Source organism: Myiozetetes cayanensis, unplaced genomic scaffold, assembly GCF_022539395.1.
Source record: "Myiozetetes cayanensis isolate MyiCay16 unplaced genomic scaffold, myiCay2020 scf31, whole genome shotgun sequence".
NCBI classification, from domain to species: Eukaryota; Metazoa; Chordata; class Aves; order Passeriformes; family Tyrannidae; genus Myiozetetes; species Myiozetetes cayanensis.
Genome location: NW_026087533.1, coordinates 5,616,504 through 5,635,557, shown reverse-complemented (window position 1 = coordinate 5,635,557; position 19,054 = coordinate 5,616,504). Strand labels below are relative to the sequence as shown.

Genomic DNA, 19,054 nt, shown 5'->3' with positions numbered 1-19,054 from the left:
CTGTTGCTCAGGCCCAGCACTGCAGCCTGTGGCTCCCTCAGGGACCACACACAGGGAGGGCTGACCCTGGGCTGCTCCTCAGAGGCCACAGCCCAGTGCTGGCTGTGCCATGGCACATTTAACTCCTGGATGACCCCACCCTCTCCATTTCCCTTCATTTGGGTGTGAGGTGAACAAACAGTGGGAGCAGGAGGGTTTGGAGCTGCGGGGTTGGACCAGGTGTGGTCCTGGGGCTGCACTTGGGAGTGGTTTGTGCTGGTAGAGGGGAGCTCTTGGGCTCTTGCTGGTTCTGGTTCTTGGGGCTTGTGCTTTTTGAACCCATCCCTCCTGCCCATCCTAGGGAGGTCCCTCCTTGCTGCAGATGGGGGCTCAGCCATCAGGTGTTGGTTGCTTCAGGGATCAGTGCCCCTCACAGCAGACACAGGGTGGGCTTTCCAGCGAGCCTGGCTGCTTGTGGGAGAGGGAATTAAAATCCGTGTAGCTGTTTCCTCCAATGCCTTTGTTCAGCCCAGTCGTTTCCTTCATCCCTGTGCTTCAGTGCAGGGTCACAGCCCCTGGGGTCAGGGTGCTGTACTGAGGGGCAGCACCCCAGCCCAAGGCTGGGGTTTGGGGAGGGCTGTGGTGTTCCCTCTGTGCCCAGCAGCTCGTAGTCACTTGTCATCACCGAGTGCAGGTTTGTGATACCACAGCACAAGCTCCCAGTAGATTTCTGGCTCCCACTGGTATTCGCTGGCTTGCAGCCTCTTCCCTCTCCACGTGTAAATCCTTGGTGCCACCAAACCCTTGCCTCCAGAAACGGGACAGGCAGCTCTGCACACCAACTTCAGGGGCCACAAGGACCTGTGGGGCTGACAGGGGTGAGGAGACCCCCCAGGCTGAAGGTGGGAGTTTCTGGCCCTGGGTGGGACTCCCACACGCAGGGTGGACTCTGCTGTAGTGCTTTGGGAGCACAGCCCTCCCCAGGTGTGTGCACAAAGCCTCTGTGGGATTTTGGAATCCCTTTCTCCATCCCCTCCTCCCCTGGCGTTGCTGATTTCTGGCAGTTGGTTCCGCGAGCCTGACCTTGCTCGGCGAGGTTCTGCATTGCTATGCTCCGTGATTCCACAATTAGAGGCACCGGCTACAAGTTACCCACGTGCGGAAGGTAAAGGCTGAGACATCTGTTAGCTGAACCATCAGCCTCACTCAGTTTTGTTTTCTTTAACGTACTCAAGTGCCGGTGAAGATGTTTGAGGCCAATTCTAGTTTTGAAATAGTTTGCTCTTAGATCTTTCCCTCATCCTGCCGCGTAGCTGGGGTTGCCCAACCTGTCTGCACTTTGGTTAACGGTGTTTGGTGATCCCAGTGTTACCTGGTTCAAAACTAAAAGTAATTATTTTTAAAACAAAATGTTTCTTGCAAATAAAACAGGGAAGATGTTTTGCTGCTGCCCAGCTTTGCTTCTTTCTCCAGTTTCACCTGCGGGACGGTTCTCACCCAGGGTTTGGTTTCTTTCAGTGGAAAAAAAATCTCAGCAGTGTGAGGGCTGAGCCGGGGCGCTCAGGGCTGTGTTTGCAGCTACACCACTTGTCCCTCCCGAAGCAGCACCCAGGGCTAGGAGGAGTTAAACAAGCAAAAGGCTCTTTCTAGAGCCAGGGGAGCACGGTTTTTCCTTTCTCTGCACTCATCCTCACCCCGCTGCTTGTGCTGTCCTTGCTCCGACCGTGTGGATTTGGCGCGGCTCCCCAGCGCCTTCCTGTCATTAGGATTCCCTGGATTACTGCTGCTTTCCCTCTTCCAACTGGGTTCTCCCTGTCTTCGGCACCGACAGGAGCTCCCACACCTCCCCCGTGTCCCCAGCAGCCACGGGGGGACGCGGTTCCAGTAACGATGTGCTCCTTAAATATCCCTGTGCCGAGGGTGTGGCAGCCCCTGCGAGCAGAGGGCACTGCAGGGGTGCTGGTGGCTGCTGGGGAGCTGGGGACACTGTGGCACTGCTGGCACCCCGGTAGTGCCCCCGGGGCCGTTCCAGAGCCGGGCAGGAGCGCTGGTTCACTGCCCTGAGAGAGGCCGGGATTTGCAGGGGACTCAGCTGGGTTAGTGACCCTGTGCTGGCCGTGTCCCAGTGGGAATTGGTCACCCCGGCACAGCCCACCTGCTCCCCACCACCAGCACCCTGCACGTCCCTCCTGGCCGGGCACAGACCCAGCGTCTCTCCCCGGGTCACTGCTGCTCCAGGGAGCTTGTGACAGGTATTTTGGGGCTGGCTCGGGACAGGGGCTTTGCAGAGCATCCCTACTCGCGCCTCCCCTCTCCCGCCGCTCCTCCTGCCGAGGCAGAGCCCCGAGGGGCATCGGGGGCCATGCGAGCGCTGCGGTGGAGGCCCATGGGCACCGTCACCCTCCGTCCATCCCTCCGCCCGCCCCTTGGTCCACACGGGGCCCCGAGCGCCGGGTGAGTCCGTCTTTCCATTGTTCAAACAATCTCTTTTCCACACGCGGTGCCAAAGGCTCCCCGCTCGCTCCCGCACGCGTCAGTATATTTAGCTGCCTCTAAGCCTCTACCTTTCCTTATATAGGAGAGGCCAAACGAATTTCGCACTCTCATTATTAATAGCCTGAGAGGAGCTCTTAGGAGGCTGCCAAAAATAGCAGGCAAACAGAGCGCACCCGGGCTGGGGAGGGCGTCGTGGCAGGCAGGGAGCACCGGGACCGCCGCGGGAGGGATGCCGCGCTGCTGGTCCCGGCTTTTCCCGCTGGGAACCACGCTCAGGTGCCTCCGGCATCCTTGTCCCCGCCGCAGCCCCGGGCAGGGGCTCCCCCTCGCCCCCCAGCTCTCCGCAGGCAGAGGTAGGACCGGCGGGGCCCGGGGTGGGCACAACAGCCCTGCACCCCCGGGCTTTGCGGTGCGGATGCTGGAACAGCCGCCCCGACGGTGTTGGGGACACCCAAGGGGGTGGCCTGGGGCAGCCCGGGGGTCCACGTCCCTGCGGGATCCCCCCGGCCAGGGGAACTGCTGTGGCTGAAGTGGTGACAGGTTTCACCCTCCTGTGCACACCACGGGTTCCGCTTTGCCCTCGAGCTGCCCCGGGCTGTCACTGGGCCCAGCGGTGCGTGCCGGCTCCCCCAGGGAACGGATTTGGGATCCCCGCTGGGCACCCGAGAGACGTGGGGTAGCTGGCAGAGGGCAGAGGTGGCCCGCTGTGTGTGTGCTGGTGGCAGCCCTGGATGCCCTGTCCAGAAGGGAGAGGTTTTCTCGGTAGAGATCACTCACACAGCATCCCTGGAATTGGACACATATCCCGGGACATCGAGCTCGGGATGGGACGAGAGAGAAGGGAGCTGCGGGGTGCCCAGAGAGCGAAGGGTCTTCGACTGCACCCGGAGACGTTGCATCCCAGGCAGGGTCTGCCTTAAATCCCTCCTCCCTCCTCCCTCCCTCCCTGGCGAGGAACTTCTCCCGCTGAACTGGAGGATGCTGCAAGCTCCTGCGGACGAGCCGGAGGAGTCCTGTGGCAAAGTCAAGGCGAGCGGGGAAGCGGCGTGTTCGTGCCGGGTGTCACCGCAGCCCGCTACCGCCAGCCCAGCCCGCAGCGGCCGGTGTCACCTCCAGGACCGTGAGTGGCCTTGCGGGCGGGAGGTGCGGGGTCTGCGGGGGGCAGCGGGGCTTTCCCCGCCGCCCACGTTTAACCTTCAGCGAGCCCGGCCGGGGCTGCTGCTGCTGCTGCTGCTGCTCTGCTCCGGCAGCGGCTCGGCGTGGGCAGGGAGGGGACACCCCGGGGTGGGGGTCCCCGCAGCCCCCTCTACCTGGGGCCAGCCCGGGTGGAGGCGGAGGAGTGGGAGCAGCAGCAACTCCCTGTGCGGTTGGGGGGGGCAATGGGGCACCCCCGGCAGGTCCCGGCTGCAGGGGGATCCCGGCTGGTGGGCAGCACTCGGTCCGTCCGTGTCCCCTGCAGCTGGGCCGGTCACCCCCTCCCCAGGGAGCCGGGGTGCCCTCGGCCACGCGACGCGGGGACACCCCACGCCGGTGGGATGGGGCGGGAAGGGAAACCCAACTCCTGGGCGCCTCGGCATCGCAGTTTGGACACGCACGGGGGGCAGTGCTGGCCAGCACGGGTGGCTGCACCAGGGCCCCGCGCCCGCAGCCCCGACGCGGGCAATGCCGCAGGCGAGGGGGTGGCAGGACGGGGACCGGGGGGCTCCCGCAGGCACCCTCCCTGTGCCACAGTTCCTCTCACACCACCGCCCTCCTCCTCGCTGGGCCTCTTGGTATTTTTTAAGCCCCTCGGCAGCCGGAGCAGCTGCTGCAGTGGGTTTGCCGGGGATGGATGAGAGGGGGGAGCCGGCTGGGGGGGCAGTGCTGAAGGGGAAAACTTGGAAGGGCCCCTGCGAGGCAGCGGCTGCAGAGCGCGGCCGGACACGCGGCGCCGGCGGAGCGGGGAAAAAAGACGCTTCCTTTTATAGCCAGGCTGGGGTTGTTGGGTGCCTGCAGACGCGTGGGTGCCACCACGGCCGGCCCCGGCAGCCCCCCGGCTCCTCCGCCTCCTCCTGCAAGGCCGTCTGACCCCGGTGCCCAAAAACCACCCTGCCCAGGACAGGAGCTGCTCTCGGGGCAGGTGGAGAACACGGGGGCTGCCCAGGTCGGGGACTGCTGTGAGGGCCCAGAGAAGATGTGGGAGAGGGGCTGCTTTCTGGTGGGTTTTGGCTTGGGGACGTGTCTGCAGCCACCAAGGGCAGCGCTGGGGCTGAGGAGGACTCGGGGCTGCCTGCAGTGATGGGGCACCCTCAGGGCTGCAGAGGGACTGGTGGTGATGACTGGGAATGTCTGGCCACAGAGAGGGCAGTGGAGAAGAGCCGGGCTGTGGGACAGGGCAGGGGCAAGGAGGGGTGGTGGGGCTGGGGGAGATGGGGAGCTCTGGATGCAGAGAGCACCAGCAGAGCTGGGTGCAGCCCTCCAAGGTCACTGGGGGAACCCGGCCGAGGGCTGCGGGAACCGTGGCATGGGATGGGGCTGTGTGGGCCCCCCAGGCTGGGGTACCTCTGGTACCAAGTGCTGGGAGGCTGCCAAGGTCAGCCGAGGTGACTGGAGCTGAACTGGGCTGGGATGTGGGAGCCCTGACCCTGTGCCCTGGCTCTTGGAATTTGGGCTGGGTGAAGCCACTGGATTTTGCCTCCCAGTGCACCCCAACAGCCCAGCCAGTCCCTGGAACCTGGTACCACCCCAGGAAAACCTCATGGCAGCATCCCACTGCACTGCAGGGCCAGCGGAGCTCCAAGGGTTAAGGGAGTGCATCTCTGCAGCTTCTGGCCTCAGGACACCCACTCAGTTTGCTTTTGTGGGGGGACAGAGATGCTGGTCTAGCAAGACACCCTCAGCTCCACCACTGGCTGCTGGGCTGGGGACTCATCTTGAGTCTTGGGAGCAGTGTCTGGGATCCCCAGGGCCGGATCCCCGGGGATCGGCCATGCAGAAGGTCCTGGGGTGCTGGCAGAGCATCCTGGGGGGACCAAGGGCTGTGCTGGCAGCCACCCTGTGCCCTGTGGCAATAGCTGGTGGCTCAGAGGGTGACTGAGCAGCATCTCTGCTGCCTGTGGGTGCTGCGAGTGGGGCTGGTGAGGCGAGGCTGAACTTGGCACCCACCGGCTCCTTGCAGGAGCTGCGGCGCGTGTGGCCACAGCTCCCGGCGCTGAGTCACGGCCGCACCGCGCTCGGCCAGCCCCACAGCCCTCCTGCTCGGGGCTGGGCCCCTCATGCACCTCTTACTCCCCTGTCCTGGGAGGGGGCAGCCCTGGGAACACCAGGACACTCCCTGTACCTGCCCGTGCCCTTCTCCAGCTGCAAATTTATCAGAAGGAAGGTCACTGGGGTCAAGGTGCGTCTGGGTGATGGTGACACTTGTCCCTCTGTCGCCCTGCCCTGGCCACGCTGTGCTGGGGCCAGGGAGCCCCCCTGCAGCCCCATTATGGTCTCAAGCCCCTGACCTCTCAGCTGGACCCCCCACTTCTGTGGGCAAAGGCATCTCCAGCCTCCCCGGCCTAGAGTTGAGGGGTGGGGAGGGCCCGGACCCCCAGCTCCTCTCCTGGGCCTGCAAACGAGGTGGGCAGGGGGTGGGTTTGTGGGAGATGGGTCTCCCCCGACACTGGCCCCAGCTGCACTGAGCTGCAGCCACTGCTTTGGCACATGGACAGGGGGATGTGGGGTGCAGGAGGCCCTGGGGGTGCTGGGGTGGTGTGGGGCGATGGGGAAGGTGAGCTGGTGGCTCCTGACCCAGCTCAGCAGCAGCAGCAGCAGCAGCAGGGGGGATCCCTGTGAAGCCAAGAGCCAGGGCTGATGGGGGACCCCTGCAGTGGAATTAGCTCCAGGCACAGGTGCCCAGCTTTGTCACGTATGCTGGCCCTTGGCTGTGCCCACATCTCCTCGGGGGTGCAGCTCCCCTGGTGCTCCCACTGCCACAAACTCTGCATCATCCTGGAGCATCTCACCACCCTCAAAGGGCAGCTGCCCCCCAGAGCAGCATCCCGAGCATCCTCTGGCCAGCAAGGGGCTCTGGGTCCGAGGCACACACGCTGACCGTGGCACTGCCTCGCTCTCTGAGCGTGGATCTCTGTGCCCCAGGCCTGAGGGTGGCTGAGGGCACAGCAGGGCTGGAGGGGCCCTGCCTCTACCTGGGCTGCACCGGGCAGGGACCGAGGCCGGGTCTGGGAGCGGGCAGGAGCTGCTTCCAGAATCCTTCCTGCTCCTTCCAGGAGCTCAGTGGAGCTGGTGGGCACGGCTGGGAGCAGTGGGCAGCCCCAGCCCCACAGTGCCCTCCTCTCCCTCCCAACCCTACATACTTCTTCATATGCCCATATGGAGTCGGCCGGCGTTATGGAATGTTAAGAAGTATGTATTTTTGGGCTGGGACCCCCGCACCTGGACCCCCCCATCACCAGCACCCTCCCGGCGGCGCCTCTGGAGAGACGGTGCGTCCCTGGGGCTGGTAAAAAGGAACCAGATCAACTTGCAACTGGATTTGGTCCCCTTCAACCAGCTGCAGCGGCGCATGAGCCACGGCACCCGCTGCCCTTCACTGCCCCGGCCCGGGGGCTGCGCTGCCCTGCCCTGAGGGGGCTCGGGGTCAGGAGTGGGTGCAGGGAGCGGGAGAGAGGAGGGGGGTTGCAAAATGGGGCTTTGGCTGCTTTTTGAGGCTGTGTAGAACCCCGGTGGAGCGGAGGCAGGCGGAGGGGCTGCAGCTCCGTTGCCAGCTGATGGAAGTCCCAGCGCTGCTCAGACTGCCCGGGGTCCTCATCAAAACCACGCAGCTTCACCTGCTCGGGAAGCGCCCCGTGAAGCCGCAGGTGCCAAGGCGCGGGGGTGAGGAGACCCCCGGCCCGGCCTCCCCGCCGCAGCCCCCGCACGGCCCGTCACCGAGAGGGGATAGAGGGGAGAGGGTTCCCCCCGGGGGAAGCCCCAGGATCCAATCCCCTGGGACAGGGGAGCCCCAGCCCCGCTCCAGCACAGCCAGCAACATCAAGAGTTAACACCGATACGGAGAGCAAAGGGCAGGCAGGGAGCGGTTTCCCCGTAAATCGGCTGTACCGACAGCCCCTGGTGGGACCTTTCCAACAGCACTCTACCCCTCAGGGCACAGCAGACGCTGGACAGGTGGGTGGTCGGGGTCTGTCGGTGGGTGTTTGGGGACAGCACTCCTTATGGGGGGGGTGGGGGGTTCGAAAAAGAGGGGCTGCTCAACTCGCTGGACTGGCAGAGCAGCCAGAGATGCTTGGGCTGGGAAGAAATGCTGGGTCTGGGGGTCTCTGCTTTTGTGGGGTGGTTGGGGGCTCCTGGGTGGGAAGGGGGTGTCTGGGGTCATTCATGCAGGACAGCAAAGCCCCGCCGGCCCCGATCGAGGCCCACCAAGAAACTCCTGCTCTTGCTCCCCAAAGGACCCTGCTCAGAGCGCACCAGGCACAGCTCTCGCTCCAGGCCAGCCCACCATGGGTGAGTTGGGTGGCTCGTGGGGTCGGGGGCAAACGAGGGACAGCGTGGGGGACACGGGGACCATGAGTGTGTCCCTTCTCCCCTCCCGGGTGGGGGGACAGCGGGGTCGGTGCCATCAGTGATCGGTTCCCAGGGGTCTGTGGGGCCAGGGGAAAGCTGATAACAATAGTCCAGGTAACAAACCCAAATAAATCCAGGCAGGTGCCTGATCCCAAGGTCTCTCCCAGGCAGCCTGGCAGGTGCTGGGAAGCCCCCCCAGATGCCCAGTGACTCAGCTGCTCTCTTGAGACCTGGGGATGTGCTGGAGCACAGCGAGGGGCTGGCGAGGTGGTGGCTGAGTTTGTTCTAAACTCTGTTTGATTGCCCTTGTGCTGGTGACAGGGGGCACACTGGGCTGACAGGGGCTGTGTGTTCTGGGTCTGGGGGGTGCATCAGGCAGGGCAGGGCAGGGCAAGGCAGGGCAGGGCAAGGCAGGGCAGGGTGGCAGTGGATGGTGGGATGTGCAGGGACCAGGGTCAGGTGAATACAGGGGGTCTTGGGGAGCTGCTGCTCCTGGTCCCCTGCCCTGCCTGGCACAGGGCACTGGGCTCTGCCTGGGATGAGCTTTACTGCCCTCCTGCCATTTTCCTTCTTAGCATGGGAAGGAGCCGCTGCCAAAGCTGTTGGAGCTGCAGTTGGAGCAGGTGAGGGTCTGGCACTGGATGAGCAGTGCTGGGGTTCCCTGCTGGATGGATTTGTGTGGCCCAGGCCCACGGATGGGTGTCTGCAGGGAGCCTGGTGGCTGTGCCATGGTTGCTTTGTGCCCACGGGGTCACCTCAGTCCTGTGGTCTCCCTGGGCAGTGCCAGCAGTGTGCCCAGGGCCTGGGGTGGCCATGGGCACCGGGACCCTCAGAGTCTCACCCACTCAGGGGTGCCCAGTGTGGCCCCACTGCCTGCCTTGGCCTGGGTGTGGGGGTGCCCAACAGCAGCTGGGAGGTGAGCTCTGGGGTCTACTCCTCCTTGGGGTGCTCTCCCAGGCAATGGGGGCAGTGTGGGCCTCCGTGCTTGGGGGCTGAGGCTGAGCCCTTTTCCTCATGGGCAACAGGATTCCTCACAACTGTGGGGGCTGCCCTGTTGGCCGCTGTGCAGGTTTGGGCTGGGGTAGAGTTATTTTTTTCCCGTGGCCAGTCTGGGTCTGTGTTTGGCGTTTGTGCTAAACACAGGGTTGATGACACGGAGATGTTTTGTTGCTGCTGGGCAGCTCTCTTATGCTCCTCATACTGCCTTGCTGGGGAGGATTTTGAGGGAGATGGGAAACTGGGAGGAGACACAGCTGGATCAAGTGACCACGAGTGAACAAAGGGCTGTTCCAGGCCATATGACATCAAGCTCAGGAAATAAAGGTGGGGGTAGAAGGAGGTGGTAGGGGGTGTTTGGAGTGCTGGTGTTTGTCTTCCCAAACACCCTTGCTGCGCCCCAGCAGCACCCTGGCTGGGACCCACCACTGGGACCCCACCTCTCCTCCGTGCTCGCCTCGCTGTATCTGACCCCTCAAATTAAGACTCTCCAGCGCAGTCCTCCGCCCCTCCCCGGGATGTGCCGGATAGGGGTGGGACGGGACACGCCCGGGGCGGGCAGCGGTCCCGACGCGATCCCGCGGGGTGCGGCGGGCAGGGCAGGGCTGCTCCCCACCCTCTTCCACCTCCCCTGTCCTCTTCCTTTTCGTGTTCACCTTCTCCCTCCTGCCTTTTCCCCCTGAGCCGTGAGGAACAGAAGCAACGGAGCCGCCGCTGGAGCTGCAGCCAGAGCAGGTGAAGGGCTGGCGAGGGGATTCACTGCCCACACCCAGCACCGTCTGGTCATGGGGGACCCGGCCGGGCTGGGGACTGACAGTGCCAGGGCCGGGGAGATCTGGAATGTTGGTGTGAGGGAGGGGCAGCACTGGGCTGGAACTGCAAGTTTCTCTCTTACTGCCAAAATCGGCCTGACATCTACCCTGGTGACACTTGGTGCAGCAAACGGTGACAACATGTCCAAGAGGAAGCCAATTCTGGATAAGGAACCCAAGGAGGAGACGATTCCAGATGAGGAATGTGAGGAGGAGCCAAGTACAGATGGAGAACCCGAGAAGATTAGTCCAGGTGGAAAACCTGGGAATAACAACAGTCCAGGTGGCAAAGCTGAAGATAACAATAGTCCAGGTAACAAACCCAAATAAATCCAGGCAGGTGCCTGATCCCAAAGTCTCTCCCAGGCAGCCTGGCAGGTGCTGGGAAGCCCCCCCAGATGCCCAGTGACTCAGCTGCCCTCTTGAGACCTGGGGATGTGCTGGAGCACAGTGAGGGGCTGGTGAGGTGGTGGCTGAGTTTGTTCTAAACTGTGTTTGATTCCCCTTGTGCTGGTGACAGGGGACACACTGGGCTGACAGGGGCTGTGTGTTCTGGGTCTGTGGGGTGCATCAGGCAGGGCAGGGCAGGGCAAGGCAGGGCAGGGTGGCAGTGGATGGTGGGATGTGCAGGGACCAGGGTCAGGTGAATACAGGGGGTCTTGGGGAGCCGCTGCTCCTGGTCCCCTGCCCTGCCTGGCACAGGGCACTGGGCTCTGCCTGGGATGAGCTTTACTGCCCTCCTGACATTTTCCTTCTTAGCATGGAAAACGAGAGCCAAAAGAGCTGCCATTGGAGCTGCAGTTGGAGCAGGTGAGGGTCTGGCACTGGATGAGCAGTGCTGGGGTTCCCTACCCAGTCCCAGCCCCACCTGGGGCTGTGAGTGCTGGGGAGAACTGGGGTGCTGCTGTGGAGGAGGGGGCAGCACTGGGCTGCAATCACTGCTGCAGCCCTGCACACTGTTCCTCTCCTCCCAGGGGTGGGGTGTCCCTGCACCCACAGCCCTCGCTCCCCGCCCTGACCCCTCGGTCCTTTGAGGGGGCCGTGCTGGTGGCAGGGGGAGGTGTGGGTCACAGAGAGCACCCTCACACCACGCTGTCCTCCCGGCAGGAGTGGCACTGATTGCCATCCCGGCGTGCATAGCTGGGCTGGGGTTCACCGCAGGCGGCATCGCCGCTGGATCCATCGCTGCCAAGATGATGTCGGCAGCTGCCATCGCCAACGGCGGCGGAGTGGCAGCCGGCAGCACCGTGGCCGTGCTGCAGTCCATCGGTGAGTGGGGAGGGCAGGGCAGCTGGGCTGCACTGGGGTCGTGCCCTCAGGAACACGGGCTTATACCCTGGGCTTGCTGTGGGGCCAAACCGGCCCTCTGAGCCGCCATGGGTTGGAACGGCTCCCAGTGCCCGGTCCCTCAGCAGGCAGCCTCGATGCTGCTGGGACATCACCGGTCCATCTGTCTTGGCAGGAGCTGCGGGTTTCTCTCTTGCTGCCAAAATTGGGCTGACGACTGGCCTGGGGTCACTTGGGGCAGCAGCTGGTGCCTCGCTGCCCTGCAAGGGCAAGAAGACTCCAGATGACAAACTCAAGAAAAGGTAACTCCAGGGGACAAACCCAAGGAGGCAGCAACTGATGATGATCCTGAGGTGTTGCCAGGCAGCGTGGCAGGTGCTGGGAAGCCCCCACAGACCCCACCCTCTCAAAAGCTTTGGATTCCCCTGAGCAATGAGTGCCCTGAAGGTAATAAAGGTGCTTTTCCTGCAGCAGAGATGGTGTTTCTGTGTTACTGGGGCTCTTGGGTGATGGTGCCATTTGAGGGTGACAGAGCACAGGTGACGTTTTGTCCCCAGGACTGACCTGTAGCAGCAGTTCCCCTGCCCTGGGGCTGGGGGAGGTTTGTGCTCACAGCCCCTCCCGAGGAGCAGGACTGAGCGTGAGCTGCTGGAATGCCGGGTGGGAATGGCCAAGTGTCCTGTGCGGGTCTGCAGCTGCAGTTGGAACACTGGATTAAAACCAACTCCCCACCTGAAACCTGTGAGATCCTGCTTTTAAACTTAGATTCCAACATCATACAGAAAAGGAGGATGCACTCTTCTAGTGAGGTTAAAGGTTTTTAATCACTTTTCCAGAGTACAGATACAACTGAAACAAAAACTATTTTGGGGTCTCAGTAATTCACTTATTATTACCATACATTGAACTCTATGAATTCTCATATAAGAAAAAGTCTTTTTAATATAGGTTGTGATGCACTGGTGACCTAGTTACATCTTTTGAAGTAACACTTTGCAGTTATATAGCACCTTTCATCACGGGGCTGCAAAGCATCCTATGGAATTCTGCCTCATAATGCCCAAAACGAGGTAGGAAAGCCTGGCCAATTCACAGAGGGTACAACCCAGGTACAGATTGGAAGGGACGAGACGTGAGGCATCATTGATCCAACAGCAGTGAATCCCACAGGGAAGTGGATGCTGGAGCCTGGGCTGGGTGGCTTAACCGGGGAGGAAGGTCAGGGGCCATCACCCTCACCCTTCTCTCCAAAGCAGCTGCCTGGCTCCCAGCAGGTCAAAAAGACCTTTTCAACTGGTTCTGGCTTTTTGTGTTGCAAATATGTAGGAGAGAGGATAAAAAGTCCAGGACTCGCAGGCCCAAGCCCCCTCATTGACTAAGAACCAAGAGTTAACCAAGCCAGGGTGACTCGTGCCACTCACATCCACATGGATCTGCCAGGACTAAAATCGTGCCCTTGGGATGCATTTTGAGATTTGGGGTGTGATGCTGTCTAACTTCACTGTTTCATTGCCCTAAATTCCCTTTTCCCTCCTGGCAGGTGACAGTCAGGTATCTCAGGTTTTGTTTCTTTAATAAAAGCCGAACCTCTGCTGAAAATCCATCAGCTTAGGGAATGTGATGTCCAAGGGACATTTGAGTTCTGTGGTTAGGAGAATCCAAGCTGCTGGGGTTCCTTTGAGCCTTTATGACTTTAAAAACCCTTCTACAACTGTGCAACATGCCCTGGAGCAGAGCCAGTACCGGTGCCAGTGGCTGAGCATCAAGGACCCCCAGGGCGAGATGTTTTGAATATAAAACTATGAATCTCAGACACTTCAACATTTATATTAGTTTTTTGCCACGTACCATCAATTACCTGCCTGCTCAAAGCACCTTCCCAGCACCCTGCAATGGCTGCTCTGCCACACTTGCTCTTCCTGGGATGTCCAAAATTGTTCCCTCAGAAAGCACAGCACAATAGAAACATTCTGGAAAGTGTCTTGGGAGTGTGTGTGTGGGAAAACTGAAGATAAAAGGGCAAGTTCTCACAGCTCAGCCAGGTGCCATGGCATGAAGTTAGGGGGACTGCTTGTGCCAGTGGTCAGACTCAAGAACTTCTTCCTTAGTTTAAAAAATCCACCTAAAGAAAATGACTGGAGTGAACTTGGTAACAGACACAATCATGCGCCAAACCATTCAATCCTTACAAGGCTGATGATGCTCAGGGCTCGTTCTGCCAGGGAGCAGCTCTTTGTTACAAAGACAGAAACTCTTAATATTGCCTCTGAAATGTTTAAAATGGATGATACATTGAAGGAAAATTGGGGAGGAACCTGTTTGTGCCAGGGGAGCCAATCTCCAACCCCGCCCAGCGGTTACGAGCTCCAGGATCATCTGATACACGAGCATTTGTTCAGGTGTGCTTGTTAAGGCAACAGTGAAACTACTGCTCAGGGGACTGAGGAGAGTTCCTGCTATCAAAAAACCAAAGGTTTTATTGCAGAGCCAGGGTCACCTCTGTGACCTGGCAGGGAAGAGGCCCCGCTGGAGCTCCTGCTGCAGAGCACACCCGGCACACGTGGCAGGGGGGACTTTGCTATGTTTTAAAGTCTCTCAGGAGCTGGAGACTATTCCAGAGAAATCCAAGGGCATCTTTTAGAGCAGCAGTTGGCAGAACAATTCCTAAGACAATTTAACTTCCTTTTGCACCTCGTTCTGTGGCTCTCAGTGCACCCTCAGTTTTCTGCTTTAGGGGACCAAGGCCAGGCTGGAGCTGCAGGTTTGTCAGAGCACCTCCCACATTGGGACCTGCTGGTACATTGAGGGCCAGTTCTTGGTTATTTCCTTCTCACACCCATCTTTGCTTCTTCTCTGTCCACACCGAGACTACAGCATTTTTCTCCTTAAAGAAATTCAATGGACTGTGTTGGGCACGCAGCGACTGAGTCAGAAATGTTGATTAAAATAAGTTTGTGATCAGAACTTTGAGCCTGTATGATCTACAAACATATTTTAATCCTTCAAGGTAATCACCCTTCTTGTGAACCAGTGTGAATTCGAGCTGGGCTGACAAAAAATCCCTCAGGAGGCAAAAAATGCCCAGGCAGACCCTGAACAAGGTTGACCAGTGCCAAAGGGCCTCCAAGCAGCAGTGAAAGTGAAAGTACTTGTGTTAATTATTACCACAGAACTGCACTGAAACGTTCCTTATCTCAGGGCCACCAGGTAAAAGGAGTTTACACAATGTTAAACAACTTCGGTTTCGTTTCCCTGCTGAGAGAATCTGAAAGGCAAACAGTTTTCATTCACAGTACCTGGAAAAAAACCTAACTGAAAGTGTTCCCAGGCAAGAAACAGTGAGGGTCTTCAGAGGAAGAAAAGAGTGTTTTTACTGGTGAGGTACAAATGTCCTACGTTATTCTGTGGGAATATTTCTGTTAATGCCTGTTAAGGGAATGCTCAGCTGTGGGACTGTTTTTCAGACCACCCAAGGAAAGCCTGCCCTCCCCACAGCCTGTGTCCTCAGCGCTCCCCTGCTCATTCCAGGGGGGCAGGGAAGCAGGGAGCAGCCAGGGGCAGTTTGCTGCAGCCCCCAGCAGCTGCACCCGTGGAGGGGATGCCCAGGAAAGAGGAATTCCTGGAGGTTCCCCCTCTCCTAGGGACACCCTCGGACCTTTAACGCCCTACAGAATGACTTTGCTGTCCCTGGGATGCTCCATCCACCATCCCAATCCAAAGCTCTGTGCCTGCTATTTCACTGTTCACTGTAACTACAAGGTCAGTGCTCATGGACAAGGACTGAGCCCACAGGAGCATCCCTGAGTGCCGGGGCACGGCCGAAACATCTCCCCTGGGCAGGCCAGGCCACGGAGAAAGCAGAATCTTTGCTCAGAAATGACAGACACGGGTGGGCTTTGATCAGACAGAATCAGGGGCAGGTTTTACTTTTCACATAATTTTCTGTATTAAAAAATACATCAGTGAAATCTGTTACAGGCAGGGGACAGGACTACCGAGTACACAACGTCAACAGACTACTTTCTGATTTTATTTTTGTTAAATTACTTTTGTAACTGCTAAAAAAATAATTAAAAAACAAAAAAACCCAACCAACCAAAACAAAATGGAAATATATTTCAAGGCTGTTGATTTTTTTCTCTTGAAATTTTAGTGACAAGCTCAAATATCAGACCCCTGTTACAGAAGATGGATAACTGACCAGAGCTAGGTAAAAACCATACAATTCTCTTCTTTAAAAATAGTTTGGGTTTCCAATGAATTTGTGACCACTGCTCATCAGAAACACACATCTAGAGCTTGAGATAACAGAGCTACAGAGAGTATCTGATAATGTCCTGTCCTTTAAACACCACGTGGGAGCTTTTCTCTTCCAAAAGACTCAGTTAACAGCCAAGCCTTAAAGTAATCTCTTTCAGTTTCCAACACTATGACTAAATCTCTTTGGGTGGGGTGGGAAAAAAAAAACACACATGGTTATTGTCTACCACAGTTCTGGTGTCAGAAGTAATACTGCATCCTTTGTACAACACTGCCCATGTTGCAAAGGTGGAAAGAGAAAGAATGTGTGTGTATTTCTGTTTGAAACGACAAAGCCCTCTCCAGATTCGCCTCACAAAACAACCCGAACAGCAGGGGGAGGGAAAGAGGAGAAAGGAAAGCTGCCTTAAGGGTAAAAACCTTTCTGTGCACCACAGTACTGGCTGGACTCTGTGGACAGACTGCAGGGCTGGGGAAGGGACTGCACAGAGCCCAGGACCACCTGCTGTACATCCCCCCACCGCCTGACCTCCAGCACAGAGAGCAGAGTGAGAGCCTCGTGTGCCCTCCCCCAGCAGCCAGAGCTGTCCATGGGGATGGCCAGTGGCTCCTGCCTTCCTAACACTTGATCCCAGATTCCAAAAAAAAAATCGTAAAATTGTGTGTGTAGGTGTATTTATAACGGAAGGTGTCTGCTTGTCTAAACCTCACCCCTTTCTCTCGGATCCTTGGGAAGATCCTTGTGTTCTTTGGCAGCAAGGACTGCCAGCCAGCAGGCTGGGGAGTCACCTGAGCCACGCTCTCCGTGCCCAACAGCGTGAGGGGAGATTTTACACAACCATTTGCCTTAAAAACATCTCACGACTTTTAAAAAAATCCTAAACAGATAAAGGATTTATGCACCGCTCCAATAGGTGAGTTCCACTTGGATTTGTTCCGAGGACCGCTCGGTGCCACAGGACGTTGGGTTTTGCAGCTTACACAGCTTGCTTCCTTCCAGTTCCAGTTTGTACATCCACTGTGGTACAAAATCTGCCCGTAGGTGACATTTTCTTGGCCTATTTGATACACATTTTCCAAAGGCTGGACGTATTCACATTTTGGTGCTTCTGATGCGTATTCAAAGGAAAATACCCCGCTTCAGTTAGTCTGATAACTCAATGTCAGAGTCCTCTGATTTGACTTTGGCAAGTTCTTCGTGTACCTCCCTCACCATAAGAATCCGTGTTAACATGATGTCCAAGGTTCCTGGGTCTATGGGCAATGTGGAATACCACATGGGGCTGTTGGGGACGCAGGAGCGCTCGGGCTGCAGGTAGAACACGTCACTCCTCTGCTTCACGCTCTCAGAGCTGCCAACGCAAAGAAAGGAAGCTTTAGCAACACTGGGCTGCATCATGAAAAATGTAAAGAGAATCAGCAAGGAAATCAAAGCTACATTGGGACAAAATTACAATTTAAACAGTGTGATCCGTATCTTTTTCTTAGATGGTCTCCCTCATTCTGCTTAGGGAACAGTTAAGCTGTTTGCCAGTCTCTCAGCATTAGCTGGTCATAAAGAGACAAAGAAAATCAGAGTGACTTCTTTACAGCAGTGGTTCTTCAATCAGAGTGCAATCCAATTAATGGGATGATTGGTGGATGCATTTGACATCCAATCTCTGAATGAAAACGGTTCTAGGATTCCAGAATTGCTGCGCAGCGTGGACAAGTGGAAACGGCCTCAAGGTTTAGTCTGGATATTAGGAACAATTTCTTCGTGCAAAGGCTGTCCAGGGCAATGGTGGAGTCCCCATCCCTGGAGGGATTCATGGGGACATGGGTTAGAGGTGTGCTTGGCAGTGCTGGGGGAATGGCGGGACTCGATGACCTCAGGGAGCTTTTCCAAACTAAATCATTCTAAGATGCTGTTCAAAGAGCAAGCAAAACTAAATCCCAGCTTGCCTGGTCACGGTGCAGAATAAGCCCAGCTGCTTGAAAGACTGACTAACTCTGAGGCAGCTCCCAGGCTCTGGTGGGGTTCTGAAGTCCTCCAGAGCCAGGAACCCTCCTGCCTGGCTTTGGGATATTCAGAACAGCACAGGGAACTTTTACTGCTGCTTGCACCACTGCAGAGGCTCAGCTGTGACATACGATGAGGGGCATGAAAATGCTTTCCCAGCCCAAGGACAACCAAAAGCTTCTAATGATGACAAGGAAGTCTTCTAGTGAAGACAAGGAAGGTAAGAAGAGGGAGAAAGAGTCTGGAGAGCTGCAGGCCTGCCTTTGCCTCAGGAATGGGACTATGTGTAGTAAGTGCATTTCTGAGGGTGATTTATCTGAGTTTCAGCTGACACTAATGAGATGCTGTTTCATTTTGCACGTGTATTTTCTCTGAAGAGAGAAGAACATCATATTCCACCTGCTCAAGGATCTAACTGAAGTTCATACAGAAACAGAGGAGAAAAATGATTTATATCTATGTCCTTGCTGTAGTCTCCTTTCTAACTCCTAAATACAAGTTAATCTTACATCTCAACAGGCAAAAGTTATCAAGAGTTTTACTTAATTCACATTTCTTTCTCCCTCCTTCACAGGAATGATGATGTTGGGGTATTAGTTACAATCTCCTCAAAAGAAGGAGAATGGGAATTAAGGGGAAGAATGCCATGGGCACTGTAGCAATGCCCCCAGTTCACATTTACACCAAAATTTATTTGTTTAAAGGCTACATCTCTCCCTGTAAGTCTTCTCTTGACTCAACACCAGTAACAAAAAATACCTATTTGGGGCTCACAGCAGTGCTGCTGCTGGAACTCCTGTCAGGATGGTTCTGCTCACACTGAGGGATCAGGAACTGGAGAGAGGAGCCACAGCACAGGCACAGGAGGTCTGGGTGGGCTCCTTGCCCAAATGCCTGTTCTAATCTACACACAGAGCAAAAACCAAGGTCTGGCACTCACCATTTTGATAAGTAAAATTCATAAAGTCGGACTGGACATCGCAGGGGATTTTCTGTGTTCTCAGCCATTTCCACTGCTGTTGGAACCTCCTCATCTTCACTGCGTTTCCTTTTGCCTACGGATAATTTATCTGGATACACAAAAATGGCATCACAGAAGGTCAGTGAAAAGCAGCACCCTCAGGAAGCAGCCCAGGTCTCTGAGCCCAGCACCCAGGGGTGACTCTGCAGCACCCAAACACACTGGGACTGCTTATCTGTGACCACCCAACCCCAGATCACCTGGGGGGATCTGCTGGGAGGGCAAAGTGCTACAGGCTGTCCCCTCCCAGCTCATTCCTCATCCAGAAAATCCACAACAACTAGTATCTGGCAGGAAAACGTGGAGGACAGAGCTTTTCTTACTAAAGCAGAATTCATGTAACACATTGGAACTATGAACTGAAGAAGCCCATGGGATCAAAGACTTCCTTTTCCCAAACACCAAAATTAACTGAGAACAAAAAACTGTCTTTGAGGTCAAGAGAAGAGTCCCTGCTCGTGTGCAAGCCCCTAAATGCTGTCCTCTATTGGGGCTGCCAGGTTTGTTCCCCACACAGACCCAGGATAAATCTGGGAGTTAAAAAGACACACTGAGGGTCTGGACCTTGAAACCTCGAGAATATGAAGTGCTGAGAAAAGGACTTCAGAAAAGGCCTTTAACTCATGCAGGAGTTAATAAAACTTTATGCAAGTCGAG

General features: G+C 57.2%; 2 protein-coding genes across 14 annotated transcripts in view; one reads left to right on the top strand and one right to left on the bottom strand.

Moving 5' to 3' along the window:
- Positions 1-7,211: 7,211 nt before the first annotated feature.
- On the top strand, positions 7,212-11,587 carry LOC126645651 (interferon alpha-inducible protein 27-like protein 2A). 4 transcript variants are annotated; one of them, XM_050326327.1, is made up of 5 exons: positions 7,221-7,623; positions 7,905-7,959; positions 10,587-10,637; positions 10,935-11,096; positions 11,290-11,587. In XM_050326327.1, exons 2-5 carry the CDS (start codon positions 7,956-7,958, stop codon positions 11,418-11,420), a joined length of 348 nt encoding a protein of 115 aa, XP_050182284.1. In that variant the 5' UTR covers positions 7,221-7,623; positions 7,905-7,955; the 3' UTR covers positions 11,421-11,587. The 4 variants fall into 4 exon arrangements, 3 of the variants coding, with proteins under 3 accessions (XP_050182284.1, XP_050182283.1, XP_050182282.1); XM_050326326.1 differs by lacking the exons at positions 7,221-7,623; positions 7,905-7,959 and adding exons at positions 9,573-9,750; positions 9,955-10,140; XM_050326325.1 differs by lacking the exons at positions 7,221-7,623; positions 7,905-7,959 and adding an exon at positions 9,573-10,140.
- Positions 11,588-11,919: 332 nt separating this feature from the next.
- Positions 11,920-19,054, bottom strand: part of ZMYM4 (zinc finger MYM-type containing 4) — a 34,685-nt gene continuing 27,550 nt past the window's right edge. For all 10 annotated transcript variants that reach the window (XM_050326289.1, XM_050326293.1, XM_050326290.1 and 7 more), the window contains 2 exons: positions 18,317-18,446; positions 11,920-16,726 (listed from right to left, as the gene is read on the bottom strand). In XM_050326289.1, the coding sequence (XP_050182246.1) occupies positions 16,519-16,726; positions 18,317-18,446 (338 nt within the window). In that variant the 3' untranslated portion in view covers positions 11,920-16,518. The remainder of the gene's footprint in view (positions 16,727-18,316; positions 18,447-19,054) is intronic.